Raw genomic sequence first — 15,575 nt, forward strand, 5'->3', positions numbered from 1 at the left:
TGCCTACCTCTATACCTACAGCCGGCTTCCCCTGGGTCCTACTGCCTACCGCTATACCTACAGCCGGCTTCCCCTGGGTCCTACTGCCTACTTCTAAACCTACAGCCGGCTTCCCCTGGGTCCTACTGCCTACCTCTATACCTACAGCCGGCTTCCCCTGGGTCCTACTGCCTACTTCTATACCTACAGCCGGCTTCCCCTGGGTCCTACTGCCTACCGCTATACCTACAGCCGGCTTCCCCTGGGTCCTACTGCCTACCGCTATACCTACAGCCGGCTTCCCCTGGGTCCTACTGCCTACCTCTATACCTACAGCCGGCTTCCCCTATACCTACAGCCGGCTTCCCCTGGGTCCTACTGCCTACTGCTATACCTACAGCCGGCTTCCCCTGGGTCCTACTGCCTACTTCTATACCTACAGCCGGCTTCCCCTGGGTCCTACTGCCTACTCCTATACCTACAGCCGGCTTCCCCTGGGTCCTACTGCCTACTCCTATACCTACAGCCGGCTTCCCCTGGGTCCTACTGCCTACTGCTATACCTACAGCCGGCTTCCCCTGGGTCCTACTGCCTACGGCTATACCTACAGCCGGCTTCCCCTGGGTCCTACTGCCTACGTCTATACCTACAGCCGGCTTCCCCTGGGTCCTACTGCCTACGGCTATACCTACAGCCGGCTTCCCCTGGGTCCTACTGCCTACGGCTATACCTACAGCCGGCTTCCCCTGGGTCCTACTGCCTACGGCTATACCTACAGCCGGCTTCCCCTGGGTCCTACTGCCTACGGCTATACCTACAGCCGGCTTCCCCTGGGTCCTACTGCCTACGTCTATACCTACAGCCGGCTTCCCCTGGGTCCTACTGCCTGCGGCTATACCTACAGCCGGCTTCCCCTGGGTCCTACTGCCTACGCCTATACCTACAGCCGGCTTCCCCTGGGTCCTACTGCCTACGGCTATACCTACAGCCGGCTTCCCCTGGGTCCTACTGCCTACTGCTATACCTACAGCCGGCTTCCCCTGGGTCCTACTGCCTACCTCTATACCTACAGCCGGCTTCCCCTGGGTCCTACTGCCTACTCCTATACTTACAGCCGGCTTCCCCTGGGTCCTACTGCCTACTACTATACCTACAGCCGGCTTCCCCTGGGTCCTACTGCCTACTACTATACCTACAGCCGGCTTCCCCTGGGTCCTACTGTCTACTACTATACCTACAGCCGGCTTCCCCTGGGTCCTACTGCCTACTACTATACCTACAGCCGGCTTCCCCTGGGTCCTACTGTCTACTACTATACCTACAGCCGGCTTCCCCTGGGTCCTACTGCATACTACTATACCTACAGCCGGCTTCCCCTGGGTCCTACTGCCTACTACTATACCTACAGCCGGCTTCCCCTGGGTCCTACTGCCTACTACTATACCTACAGCCGGCTTCCCCTGGGTCCTACTGTCTACTACTATACCTACAGCCGGCTTCCCCTGGGTCCTACTGCCTACTACTATACCTACAGCCGGCTTCCCCTGGGTCCTACTGCCTACTACTATACCTACAGCCGGCTTCCCCTGGGTCCTACTGCCTACTACTATACCTACAGCCGGCTTCCCCTGGGTCCTACTGCCTACTACTATACTTACAGCCGGCTTCCCCTGGGTCCTACTGCTTACAGCCGGCTTCCCCTCTATCAATAATCACTATTTATTGGGCTGGTGGGGGGGCTGTTTGGGCCTCTGTGTATGTGAAATGCCAGGGCCTATTTTGAATCCCAGTCCAGGTCTGTCAGTAACATATAAGCTCAATTAATAGAGTTTTAGGGGATTGCCCTTATGGTACAGAAAGTATAAACATGCCTCTGTAACATTGGTTGAATATCCTGCAGATTTATTAGAACTGAGCTCTTTAATGAGCTAAAAATCTATATTTGTTCTGCTTATGAATATCACCCGCATTAACATTTGTACCCAGCATCAAAGTGCAGTGAGAGGATCCATAGGAAGCAGCAGCAGCCTGGGGGCAATGTAAACACGACTGGCTCTCTTGGTTAAACTCACAAATCCTACCCGAGAGCTATTTATTCACTAAAGGCTGCAGAATCCTTTGGTGCACAGTTTAGTAAACATGGGCCTTTTGTTGCTAGACGCACTGTATATAAAGCAGTCTGTGGCCTGGGACGTCCACACTTGAGAAAAATATACAATATTGTTTATTTTTGGGTTGGGCTGCAATCTCGGGCCTTTAGTACTGAATATATAATTATGTGTATCCCGCAGGGCTAATTAGCCATTCAGACGCACGCTGCATGGCAGTACCAAAATCACAGCAGTCTGCAGCATGCTTTTGAATAAAAGAAAAAGGGAATAATATTGGGGTGTCATTCTGCATGGAAGATCCCTGATGACCAAAGTTGCTTCTAGTGTCTGACTCCCCCCCCTGGGCTCAGTGCCAGGGTCGGATCTGGGGGTGCAGGGCTCACCAGGCTGCCGCCCCGGGGGCCCCACACCCCCCATGGTGCCTTCTCCAGCCGCGTACCCCGCAGGGGCCCCCGCTGCGCACCCCTAACCCCACCCGCTGGGGCCCCTGTCCTACGTTCTCCCCTGAACGCGTGTATGTGAAACGCGTCAGGGGAGGACATTGTAGGTCAGAGGAAGCAGCAATAGGGTCGGGTCCGGGCCACTGGGGCCCACCGGATATTTTCCTGATGTCCCGGCGGCCCAGTCTGACCCTGCTCAGCGCTTGCACATTACAGTAATGTATAACGGCACATTAGCCCTCATACGGCCTCATTGCACATCAGGTCAAGACTGGGATTCAAAACAGGCCCTGGTCTTTCAAGTACACAGAGGCCCAAACTGCCCCCCACAGGCCCAATATGGCATCTTTCAGCAACCCCACTGGCATTTGCCAGAATCCACACATTGCCAGTCCTGCCCAGATGCACACATGTCAAGCCTAGCAAGGTGAATCAGAACCAGCACACATGGACCCTCCAGTGATCATCATGGACACTTTAGTGGGCCCATAAAAAGGATGGTTTACAGGCAAGTGGGAAGAAGTAGGATGGATCAGGGCATGCCTGGATATGACTAGGCCTATCAGGAATGCCTGGGGTGCCCAGCTGCATTATGGGAGGCCTTGGATGGCCCGGCTCGTAAAATACTGAGCATATGGCATCCCTATATGTGTTTAAAGGCCAGAAAGAGGTCTATACTCTGTATCAGTGAGGGGGCCATTCATAGGAAATTAACTTCCCCTTTATAAAGTACAATGACATTTTTCATCATCTGAAAATATAAAGGTTTATCAGAAAAAAAACCCTTTTCACTTCCAGCTCAGCGAAGCAGTGACCTTAAGTGAAGGTGAGCCGGCAGCACAGGCGGAATACAAAGCCGGCCTTTTTATTACAGAGCGACATTTAGCGGCAGTTCCTGAATATAAAGTGGCACAGAGCGGGGCGGCAGATGGCCCATCGCTGAGCGACTGAATAAAGGGTCTCTGCGTGTTGCACTTAGCACCCCCGGGGCTGGCGCAGGTTTTGCCATGGAGACAAGTGTACATATTATTTCCAGCCCCGGAGGGCAAGGCATTGAGATGGAAAAATCAGCGCCGTTTCAGCACATCTGGTTTTCCTATCTGGACTCTGTGCATCGCTTGCTCCATAATAATAATAACAGAACCGGCTTCTCTCTGTCCCACCGCTTAATGGCGGCCCCTGGGCCCAGCACAGTTACTGTCTGTCTGGAGCTGATCCAACTGAGATTAACTCACAAGAGGGGGGAAACAGCTGTCTATACACAATAAAAAGTGCACAACTGGGGAGTGTATTCATCCCAAAGTGCCTTAGTTTCCCTTTAAAATGCCCTCCGACAGATGGTTAGCAGATCAGTAAAGTTAATGCTAGCATGGCAGAAGAGCTGAATCCTCTGCAATATATATAGTAATATATATATATACACTCTCAATAGCTGATTTTTCAAGCTGTTGCTGAACTACAATTGCCAGAACCCAGATCAGCTGGGGACAGAGCTGAAGGACAGATTAAAGATTATTACCCTATATAGGCAAGTGAAGCGCATATGTTTTCCAGGCTTTGGGATGAAATGCAGCATTCTGATTGGTTCCCTGTGTATAGCAATGCTTAAATGTGCCGACACACCCAGTGGAAGGTTTAAATGAAATGGCAATTGGTTAACGGACACTCTGCACATTGTGCCTGAATGGATTTGTGTACATTATAGCAAAATTAAAATTGTAAAGTCACAGGACTAGTCCAGATGGGCACATTTATTAGCACTGGGCAAACTTGCACCTGGATAATAGCCTATGGCAGTGCAGTCCAACTGGTGGCCCGTGGCCCCCTCTTGTGTGGTCCCCCATTAAATTCTGTGACTGCTTACCTTTGTGTGAGCTTTAAATGGTATCTGTATTGGGATTAACTGGCCCCTGCATTTTTCACACCTCAGATTCAGAACAATATAAACAAAAATGTAATTGGTTGCGACTGGTTACTGGCCAGGTGCAAATTTGCCCACTGTTGATAAATGACTCCCAAAGTTAGTTTTGGGGTGACTGCTTATTTTTGCCCTGGGTACCCCTGGAACTATAGCAGGGTGACTGTTACCCCAATGTTTCTATATATATGTAACCTTGTTATGGGCTAAGGGGGCCCAGCCTGAAGGCCAGTTAGGGGGGGATTTGGGGTGAGTGCTTATTTGTGCCCTGGGTACCCCTGGAACTATAGCAGGGTGACTGTTACCCCAATGTTTCTATATATCTGTAACCTTGTTATGGGCTAAGGGGGCCCAGCCTGAAGGCCAGTTAGGGGGGGGATTTGGGGTGAGTGCTTATTTGTGCCCTGGGTACCCCTGGAACTATAGCAGGGTGACTGTTACCCCAATGTTTCTATATATCTGTAACCTTGTTATGGGCTAAGGGGCCCAGCCTGAAGGCCAGTTAGGGGGGATTTGGGGTGAGTGCTTATTTGTGCCCTGGGTACCCCTGGAACTATAGCGGGGTGACTGTTACCCCAATGTTTCTATATATCTGTAACCTTGTTATGAGCTAAGGGGGCCCAGCCTGAAGGCCAGTTAGGGGGGAAATTGGGGTGAGTGCTTATTTGTGCCCTGGGTACCCCTGGAACTATAGCAGGGTGACTGTTACCCCAATGTTTCTATATATCTGTAACCTTGTTATGGGCTAAGGGGGCCCAGCCTGAAGGCCAGTTAGGGGGGGATTTGGGGTGAGTGCTTATTTGTGCCCTGGGTACCCCTGGAACTATAGCAGGGTGACTGTTACCCCAATGTTTCTATATATCTGTAACCTTGTTATGGGCTAAGGGGGCCCAGCCTGAAGGCCAGTTAGGGGGGGATTTGGGGTGAGTGCTTATTTGTGCCCTGGGTACCCCTGGAACTATAGCGGGGTGACTGTTACCCCAATGTTTCTATATATCTGTAACCTTGTTATGGGCTAAGGGGGCCCAGCCTGAAGGCCAGTTAGGGGGGGATTTGGGGTGAGTGCTTATTTGTGCCCTGGGTACCCCTGGAACTATAGCATAACATTTACTAAGGATGGCTGAGTAAACTGTTCCCAATCCATTCAGTTTGTAAATGAAATTAAAGTGCCTGCTTGTATTGAAAGGGTAAGATATAAAAGTCATGTGCAAGGTAGGAACTTGAACAAAAAATGTAAATGAAATAAAATGCCAGATATACTAGAAATGATTCGATATAGATACATAGATATTAGAAATCTGAGCAGTACTTAATGTCAGCCAGTTACAGTAACTTACCTGATGGATCTTGCCAAAACTCTGCTGAGATGACATTTGACGTATCACTCCCTGTAAAAAGAAAAACAATATTATAGGCCATGTAGTTGCTATGTATACATTGCTAGAATGCGTAGGGAAGATCTGTGGCTTCTAAAATTGCCAGTGATCAGTGCAGAAAAATTCAACTGAAAGCACTTTTATTGTCCAGCTTCCTTGGTCCCTTGAGCGAATAGGCAGTGTGACCAAATCTCGTCCCTATTAACCTTTACCCTGCCACTGCTCTATACCCCACAATTTGGAAAACACTGGTTTAGGGTGATGGTTATTCTAGTAGTTACTGTAAGTTTGGGTTTTGTTGTGGTACATTCATCTATCGTGATTTTTATGGGGTACTTTTTATTTCTAAATGACATTGTTACATAGCAAATAATTTACTCTGCCATTTAACATTTTATTCTTGAACCAACAAATGTATTTGTAGCTGTAATATTGGTGTGTAGGCGCCATCTCAGTGCCTTGTGCCTGAGTCTGAGCTTTCAGCCAGCGCTACACGTTAGAACTGCTTTCAGCTAACCTATTGTTTCTCCTACTCCCATGTAACTGGAGGAGTCCCAAGCCGGACTTGGATTTCTTACTATTGAGTGCTATTCTGATACCTACTGGGAGCTGCTATCTTGCTCCCTTCCCATTGTTCTGCTGATCGGCTGCTGGGGGACGGGGGGATATCACTTCAACTTGCAGCGAAGCAGTAAAGTGTGCCTGAGTCTGAGCTTTCAGAAGGAGCCAGCGCTACACATTAGAACTGCTTTCAGCTAACCTATTGTTTCTCCTACTCCCATGTAACTGGAGGAGTCCCAAGTCGGACTTGGATTTCTTACTATTGAGTGCTATTCTGATACCTACTGGGAGCTGCTATCTTGCTCCCTTCCCATTGTTCTGCTGATCGGCTGCTGGGGGGGGGGGGGAATATCACTCCAACTTGCAGCAGAGCAGTAAAGTGAGACTGAAGTTTATCAGAGCACAGGTCACATGGCTGTGGCACCCTGGGAAATGAAGAATATGGCTAGCCCCATGTGACATTTCAAAATTAAATATAAACAAATCTATTTGTGTTTTTGAAAAACAGATTACATTGCAGGAGAAGCTCTATTAACTGATGCTTTTTGAAAAAAAACTCGCCTAAAAAGCCTAAAAAGCTGTTAAATAAAACCCAATGCTCCATTAGAGTGCATATATATGCAAAATGCTGGATTAACAACTTGCACCCAAGTACTTCGGCTGCCAGGAAATATCTGCTATTAATGAAAGTCACAAAAGTTACTGCAGTTTTCTAGCTGCCAGTTACCTAGCAACGGATACGATTCCAACACACATTTCCTCCATCAATCCAATCAATAGGTAGGGTTTTTTTTCTTTTCCTTAATGTCTTCAAAATGTTTTTGTTCTGTTGCTATGATGTTGGAATGGTGCCCTTAGAATACTGTCAAATATAATCGGCCTATGATTAAAGTCGTCAGTTACATTTGTGGTGGAAACCTAATGCAGTAGGCTTAAATAACACAATATTCCCTGTATATAGGAAATATTTCCTTTACATTTGAAGTCTGTGCATCCCCATATAGACCTCGGTGTCTCCTATCCTACCTGTTCGGCCTTTCTATTTGCTGAAGTCCTAGGGATACAAGGTTCATCATCTGGCTGGATCCTGAAGAAGGTTTGTCTGGACATTTTCCACCTCAACTACCTTTTCCATGGTGGTTTTTTATTAGGACTGGACTTAAGGTGGCCATACACAGTAAGATCTGATCTTCTCCCGATATGCCCATCTAATATGTGTTGCATTTAGTAGTATTAACCAAATACAAGTGGAGAAAATGTTCCAGGCCCACCAGCCCCAGACCCTCTGCAACAACATGGGCAGTAAAACATCTACCCTATAACAAGCTTTGTGACTTTTATTACATTACTGCCACCCAGGATTCTGATATTTGAAACATTGTAGCCAGAGGCAGAGTAAGAAAGTCCTATAAACTATGTGTATTTCTTCTCTGCATTGTTGTATTTATGTATATGAGTTGAAGACGGGGTGTAACTAGATGTTACTGGGAACCACAGCAACTTAGGGTCCCAAAACATAGGTAAAATGACCTATTCTACCATGATATATTGAAATTGCTCAATAATTAGAATGTTACTGGCCCCCCTGAAAGCGCAGGGTCTGTAGTTATACCCCTTAGTTGGAGCTTCTATACTGATTAACTTGGCTGCGATGCCTTGACCTTTATAGCCCTCTTTAGAACAGAATTCAGTAACTGGATCTTCTCAGGTTGTTAAACTACAGTTAAGGTGGCCACACGGCAAATTTAAGCTAGCAATTCGAACTGATTCGGAAGCTTATCTGCCCGTGTATGGGCCCCCCCCCAAATATCTGACTAGATGTCAATCATACAGGTTTGATTTTCCCATTGTCTCAAGGAGAGCATTGGCTCATTGAAGTGGTCCTTGTTCAGATGGCTTATATTCCCTTTGGTGTAATCTGATCATTTGGCCCTAGGGCCAGACAACTGGATTCGCCAATATCGCCCACTTTAGATGGACATTTTAGGGGAAAGATCCACTAATTTCGTAAGCTTGCCAAATGAGTGGATTTTATAGTGTATGGCCATACTTCAGTTCAGGGTCAGACTGGGGGGTGCAGGGTGCTCCCGTCTCTGGGGCCCTGCAGGTGACCCGCTGGCCGTGTCCCCTAAACCCCCCCGCAGGGTCCCCCATTCGATGTCCTCCCCTGAGCGCACGTAAATTTAACGCGTCAGTGGAGGAGCAATCTGGTAGGGGTAGCGCTGGCATGGGTTGGGGTTTGGGTTGCCGGGGCCCACAAGAACCGGAGCTCACCAGGATTTTTCCCAGTGTCCCGTGGCCCAGTCTGACCCTGCTTAAGTTAATATGGTATGAGCCTCTATGGGCTACTACTGTGATATTAATGCTTTGGAACAACTAATTATCATCAATAGATCACACTACTTAAGGCTGTCGCCTCTATTGAGGCAATCTCTGTGGCGTCTCCCACGCATGCGTTAGGCTGGAAGACCAAAGCGCTACTTGCAGGTCTTTGTCCCAGATCCACAGGAAACCTAGCAACACTCATACACAGAGGGATTGTTCCATAAACACAGAGGTCTCTCACCCTTTAACTGTTTAAAAAATCATCATCTGAAGTTAAACACTGCTTTAAAGCATAGTGTGTTTTATCCCTTATCCAAATAAATAACAAGCAACACCACAGTTTTTCTAACTAAAGCCATTTTAGGCAACGTGCCATTGTTTTGAAAAAAATAAACCATTATGAAGATCTGTATTTATTAATTACACTGACTTCTACCAAACAATATATCAGAAGAGATTTAACCAGGGAAGTTCTCTCAGGTTGGAGTGTTCCCCGCTCCCTGGTAATGCAACCCAGGCATGACTGAACACAGAGGGATTTGCACAGGGACGGCTGTATAATGTGCTGCCTGAGGCAGAGAAAGACACAATAATTGGATCCAGGTGCTTGGAGTTTAAGAAACAAAAAAAAAAAAGCACAGAACAGCACACATATTCATTCTAAATCATCAGCAACCCGTCTACAAGCTATCCCATACAATTAATTGCTGACAAGGACTGCTGGGAGTTGTAGTTCATTAACTAACTAAAAGTTGGGTTTAGGGAGAGTAGCCTCTGGGATAGCAGGTATAGTAGGGAGAGATGGTGCCTATAGTAGCATTGGGGGGATAATAGCCTCTGGGAAGGGACTGGGGCTGTGGGATAGCAGGTATAGTAGGGAGAGATGGTGCCTATAGTAGCAGTGGGGGGATAATAGCCTCTGGGAAGGGACTGTGGCTGTGGGATAGCAGGTATAGTAGGGAGAGATGGTGCCTATAGTAGCAGTGGGGGGATAATAGCCTCTGGGAAGGGACTGGGGCTGTGGGATAGCAGGTATAGTAGGGAGAGATGGTGACTATAGTAGCAGTGGGGGGATAATAGCCTCTGGGAAGGGACTGGGGCTGTGGGATAGCAGGTATAGTAGGGAGAGATGGTGCCTATAGTAGCAGTGGGATAAAAGCCTCTGGGAAGGGACTGGGGCTGTGGGATAGCAGGTATAGTAGGGAGAGATGGTGCCTATAGTAGCAGTGGGGGGATAATAGCCTCTGGGAAGGGACTGTGGCTGTGGGATAGCAGGTATAGTAGGGAGAGATGGTGCCTATAGTAGCAGTGGGATAAAAGCCTCTGGGAAGGGACTGGGGCTGTGGGATAGCAGGTATAGTAGGGAGAGATGGTGCCTATAGTAGCAGTGGGGGGATAATAGCCTCTGGGAAGGGACTGGGGCTGTGGGATAGCAGGTATAGTAGGGAGAGATGGTGCCTATAGTAGCAGTGGGGGGATAATAGCCTCTGGGAAGGGACTGGGGCTGTGGGATAGCAGGTATAGTAGGGAGAGATGGTGCCTATAGTAGCAGTGGGATAAAAGCCTCTGGGAAGGGACTGGGGCTGTGGGATAGCAGGTATAGTAGGGAGAGATGGTGCCTATAGTAGCAGTGGGATAAAAGCCTCTGGGAAGGGACTGGGGCTGTGGGATAGCAGGTATAGTAGGGAGAGATGATGCCTATAGTAGCAGTGGGGGGATAATAGCCTCTGGGAAGGGACTGGGGCTGTGGGATAGCAGGTATAGTAGGGAGAGATGGTGCCTATAGTAACAGTGGGGGGATAATAGCCTCTGGGAAGGGACTGGGGCTGTGGGATAGCAGGTATAGTAGGGAGAGATGGTGCCTATAGTAGCAGTGGGGGGATAATAGCCTCTGGGAAGGGACTGGGGCTGTGGGATAGCAGGTATAGTAGGGAGACATGATGCCTATAGTAGCAGTGGGGGGATAATAGCCTCTGGGAAGGGACTGGGGCTGTGGGATAGCAGGTATAGTAGGGAGAGATGGTGCCTATAGTAGCAGTGGGGGGATAATAGCCTCTGGGAAGGGACTGGGGCTGTGGGATAGCAGGTATGGTAGGGAGAGATGGTGCCTATAGTAGCAGTGGGGGGGATAATAGCCTCTGGGAAGGGACTGGGGCTGTGGGATAGCAGGTATAGTGGGGAGAGATGGTGCCTATAGTAGCAGTGGGGGATAATAGCCTCTGGGAAGGGACTGGGGCTGTGGGATAGCAGGTATAGTAGGGAGAGATGGTGCCTATAGTAGCAGTGGGGGGATAATAGCCTCTGGGAAGGGACTGGGGCTGTGGGATAGCAGGTATAGTAGGGAGAGATGGTGCCTATAGTAGCAGTGGGATAAAAGCCTCTGGGAAGGGACTGGGGCTGTGGGATAGCAGGTATAGTAGGGAGAGATGGTGCCTATAGTAGCAGTGGGGGGATAATAGCCTCTGGGAAGGGACTGGGGCTGTGGGATAGCAGGTATAGTAGGGAGAGATGGTGCCTATAGTAGCAGTGGGGGGATAATAGTCTCTGGGAAGGGACTGGGGCTGTGGGATAGCAGCTATAGTAGGGAGAGATGGTGCCTATAGTAGCAGTGGGGGGGATAATAGCCTCTGGGAAGGGACTGGGGCTGTGGGATAGCAGGTATAGTAGGGAGAGATGGTACCTATAGTAGCAGTGGGGGGATAATAGCCTCTGGGAAGGGACTGGGGCTGTGGGATAGCAGGTATAGTAGGGATAGATGGTGCCTATAGTAGCAGTGGGGGGATAATAGCCTCTGGGAAGGGACTGGGGCTGTGGGATAGCAGGTATAGTAGGGAGAGATGGTGCCTATAGTAGCAGTGGGGGGATAATAGCCTCTGGGAAGGGACTGGGGCTGTGGGATAGCAGGTATAGTAGGGAGAGATGGTGCCTATAGTAGCAGTGGGGGGATAATAGCCTCTGGGAAGGGACTGGGGCTGTGGGATAGCAGGTATAGTAGGGAGAGATGGTGCCTATAGTAGCAGTGGGGGGATAATAGCCTCTGGGAAGGGACTGGGGCTGTGGGATAGCAGGTATAGTAGGGAGAGATGGTGCCTATAGTAGCAGTGGGGGGATAATAGCCTCTGGGAAGGGACTGGGGCTGTGGGATAGCAGGTATAGTAGGGAGAGATGGTGCCTATAGTAGCAGTGGGGGGATAATAGCCTCTGGGAAGGGACTGGGGCTGTGGGATAGCAGGTATAGTAGGGAGAGATGGTGCCTATAGTAGCAGTGGGGGGATAATAGCCTCTGGGAAGGGACTGGGGCTGTGGGATAGCAGGTATAGTAGGGAGAGATGGTACCTATAGTAGCAGGGAATAGCAAGAAATAAGATGTAATTCAGGATGAGGAACAGACAGTACTATATATATTAAAATAAGCTGAGCTGCACAGGACTGGCTTTCTGACAGTTAGTACAGGGACACCAATATCCTTTACTATAAACCCTACTGGCCTTACCTCTTCGAGCACCAAGATGGAGATGATGTCCTGTATATGGTAACTTTGTCCGTTCATCTGCTGCCCATCTCTCCTCCATTGTCCCTTGCAGGTCAGTATGAGACCTTGGATCTAAAGAAAAGACAATTTACAACATGTCGGTGTTGCGAGTTCTCACTATTCCTTTATGTACCAGAACTTGATGTATGTTTAGCAAATACCATGTAAACTTCCACACATTCCTTGAGGGAATTTGGTTTTGCTTTTGTGCCCTTGGTATGTTTGCACCCTAACAGGAGCCCTGTGTAACCCATGAATGGCAGCACCATGATAATAACATAGTAGTTTAGGTTGAAAAAATCTCCACCCATGGACCCCATTTCAATTCTCAGTGGGAAAACGGATGGTAATACTTCTGAGGATCCCCGGCAAGCTTTGTTCTTCTTAGGCTGGAGGTTCAGGATGAAGGGACTCACCCCCATATGTAATAAAAGGCACAACGTTTGCCCAGGAGCAGTAACTCATAGCAACCAATATGGCTTTTAAACATGGGACCAGAAAATTCTACCGGCTGATTGGTTGCTATGGGTTACTGCTCCTGGGCGAACTTAGTGACTTTTATTACATAACCCTCTTGGTAGGCAAGCAGGTTGGGTCTGGCAGAACTGCTGCTGCATAGGCTACAGGGTAGAATTCACTGTCAAAAATACCCTAGCAAAAGTCTGTTTAAACAACATTAAAGGGGTTATTCACTGTTAAATTAACTTTGCAAGTTGTAGAGAATGCTATTCTGAGACAATTGCAGTTGGTCTTCATTTTTTATTATTTGTGATTTTGTGAGGTTTAGAATTTCAGCAGCTATCTGGTTGCTAGGGTCCAATTTAACCTAGCAACCAGGCATTGGTTTGAAAGAGAGCCAGGTATATATATAGAGGAGGGCCTACATTAAAAGATAATAAAAGCTGAAAGTCATAAGAGGAAGGCTAATAATTCAAAAACAATAAAAAATAAAGACCAATTGAAAGGTTGCTAGGAATAGGACATACTAAACGTTAACATGAAGTTGAACCACCCCTTTAATCACTATACAGTGATGATTATGTTATAACAAAGCAAGGTTTATACCAACCCAGTGTGATAAAGCGACCAATCGCATTATTCTGACTGCATTAGACCAATTAAACCTGCTGACTGATGAGCAAACCTTAGACCATGTTATTACATACCCAATAACCATTTAGGTGCAAGTTACCTTACAGTATTAATATTAAATAATCAAGCAGATTTACTCATGAGATAGAAGCCCATGGGAAACCAACATGGACTATTAAGTTATAATGGTAACATGGGTTTATTATGAAGGAATTAGGTACGGCTGTAAGGAACATGGTTATAGAATCCTAAAACAAAATATATATATATATATAGGGAAATAGAAAAAGATATATATAGGGATATAGGGAAATTTGCTTTCTGTTTACATGTATAATTCCCTTGTTAGAACTTTAAACTGCACTTCCTGCTGTTAATAATACAGTAACTAATTAGGTGTGACTAATTGCCCAGGGAGCGAGCCAGTGGCGTGACCTCGTTTTGAAAAGTCAAACGGCTAACGAGGTGGCGGCCCGATCCCTATGACAATAATGTACTTTTATAGCAAGAACAGAAGACACAGAAGCTGCAAGAGAATAAATATAGTCAGAGGAAAGTAATGCGACTCAGTAACAAAGATACTTTTGTTGCTCGATGGGATAAAGGGAAAAAAAAGATTCTTTAGACACGGGAATAATCTTGTAAATCGAAGACTAAAAATAGGGTATTTAAGAAAATGTTGGCTTTGCAGTTTGGGGTTATAAGAGGGCAGTAGCACTGGGGGGTTTCTTCTGTTCAACTGGATTTAGTTGTGGTATTTTGCCCATGGCTAGAAAATGTTACTATTCCTCTTGGACTTGCATCCGTTTATAGTCAATGGGAATGATAGGAATGGGGCAAAGATGAAAGGTTCCCCAGCTATTACTGGGTTGTTTCCATTATACCATTCACTCTAATAGGAAGCAATTTAAAGCAATATATATACGGAACGTAAAAAAAATATAGTGGTGAAGAAGTTAGCAATATCAAAGTAGGCAAGAAATACCAGCAGGGTCGGACTGGGGGGTGTCGGGCTCACTGGAGCTGTTGGCCGTGTCCCCCGCACCCCCTAACCCCCCACAGGGGCCCCCGCTGAGCCTCCCTTACCCCCCCCCGCAGAGTCACCTGCTGAGCCTCCCTTACCCCCCGCAGGATCCCCCGCTGAGCCTCCCTAACCCCCCCGTAGGGTCCCCCACCCAACGTCCTCCCTTTAGCATGCATAAGTTGGAGGAACAGTTGACCAGGGGAGCACTGGCAGGGGTTGGGTCTGGGCCGACGGGGCCCACAGGCTTTTTTCCCGGTGGCCCAGTCCAACCCTGGGTACCAGGAATTTCGGGGATAGGGACTGAAGTGAGATGGGATGATAGAAATGTAAGGTAAGTCATGTTTGGCCATTTTGATGATGAGCCCAGGTCCTCCAAGTTGAACCTCATTGGGCATACTCCTACCCCTGGGTCTGTACACTCTGTGAGTGACTAATCCTTACTAATCTTTCTACTTAGCATCAGGCTGCTCACTAACTACCCTGATCCTAATTCTAACTCTTAAAGTAAGCTATTTTCAAACTATCATCACATTATCTTCACCTACTGGGCCTACCTCCAGCCAGGCTCTGAGTACCATCCACCCCCTCCAACAGGTGGGATGCAAAGAGGCCAAGCACATGTTAGCTTTCCCTTTAAAGACTAGGACATTGCCATTTAGTCCCCTACTGAATCAAAGTAATAAGAAGTAGAGTTTGGCAGGATGATATATTTTCTTATGATGTACGGAATCAGCTTTTAAAGAACTTGGCATACCCTAAGGATACAGAGAAGTATCTAGATCCTGTTACTGAGGGATATGGTAATGTAATAATGGAGTTATGGATTGTAATTGTTGTTTGTGAGAATGATACTGCAGCCTTGCTGTAGGCCAGGATTGGAATTAGGGTTAGGCCACAGAGGCACGGGGCTCAGGCACGACATGCAGGGGGGCACAACTGGAGGGAAGGGAGACAGAGTAAAAGAAGAGTCCAAAGCCAATGGCTGGGAAACATTAATGCAGGCGTAGGAGAGGATTTCATGGGGTGCCAGGCCAACTTGTTTGGCCTTGGGCACCAATACTTCTTGGCCCGAATCAGAGTTCAACCCAGGGTGAAGGTTTTCAATGCAGCTGAATGAGGATGGTAAGAGGGCATAAGCTAATGGCACTGAATGCTATGGGATACATACATTTATACAAGGTGCAATTGTGCCTAAATGAAGCTTTGTGCTCCCCAGA

At 47.8% G+C, this 15,575-nt stretch overlaps 1 protein-coding gene across 1 annotated transcript in view; it reads right to left on the bottom strand.

The window, feature by feature from the left end:
- amotl1 (angiomotin like 1) overlaps positions 1 to 15,575 on the bottom strand; it is an 81,663-nt gene that overhangs the window by 56,341 nt on the left and 9,747 nt on the right. Inside the window, exons 2-3 of the mRNA XM_031895693.1 lie at positions 12,204 to 12,314; positions 5,786 to 5,836 (exon numbers count right to left, since the gene is read on the bottom strand). Of these exons, the coding sequence (XP_031751553.1) occupies positions 5,786 to 5,836; positions 12,204 to 12,314 (162 nt within the window). The remainder of the gene's footprint in view (positions 1 to 5,785; positions 5,837 to 12,203; positions 12,315 to 15,575) is intronic.

This window comes from Xenopus tropicalis, chromosome 2, assembly GCF_000004195.4.
Source record: "Xenopus tropicalis strain Nigerian chromosome 2, UCB_Xtro_10.0, whole genome shotgun sequence".
Taxonomy (NCBI): domain Eukaryota; kingdom Metazoa; phylum Chordata; class Amphibia; order Anura; family Pipidae; genus Xenopus; species Xenopus tropicalis.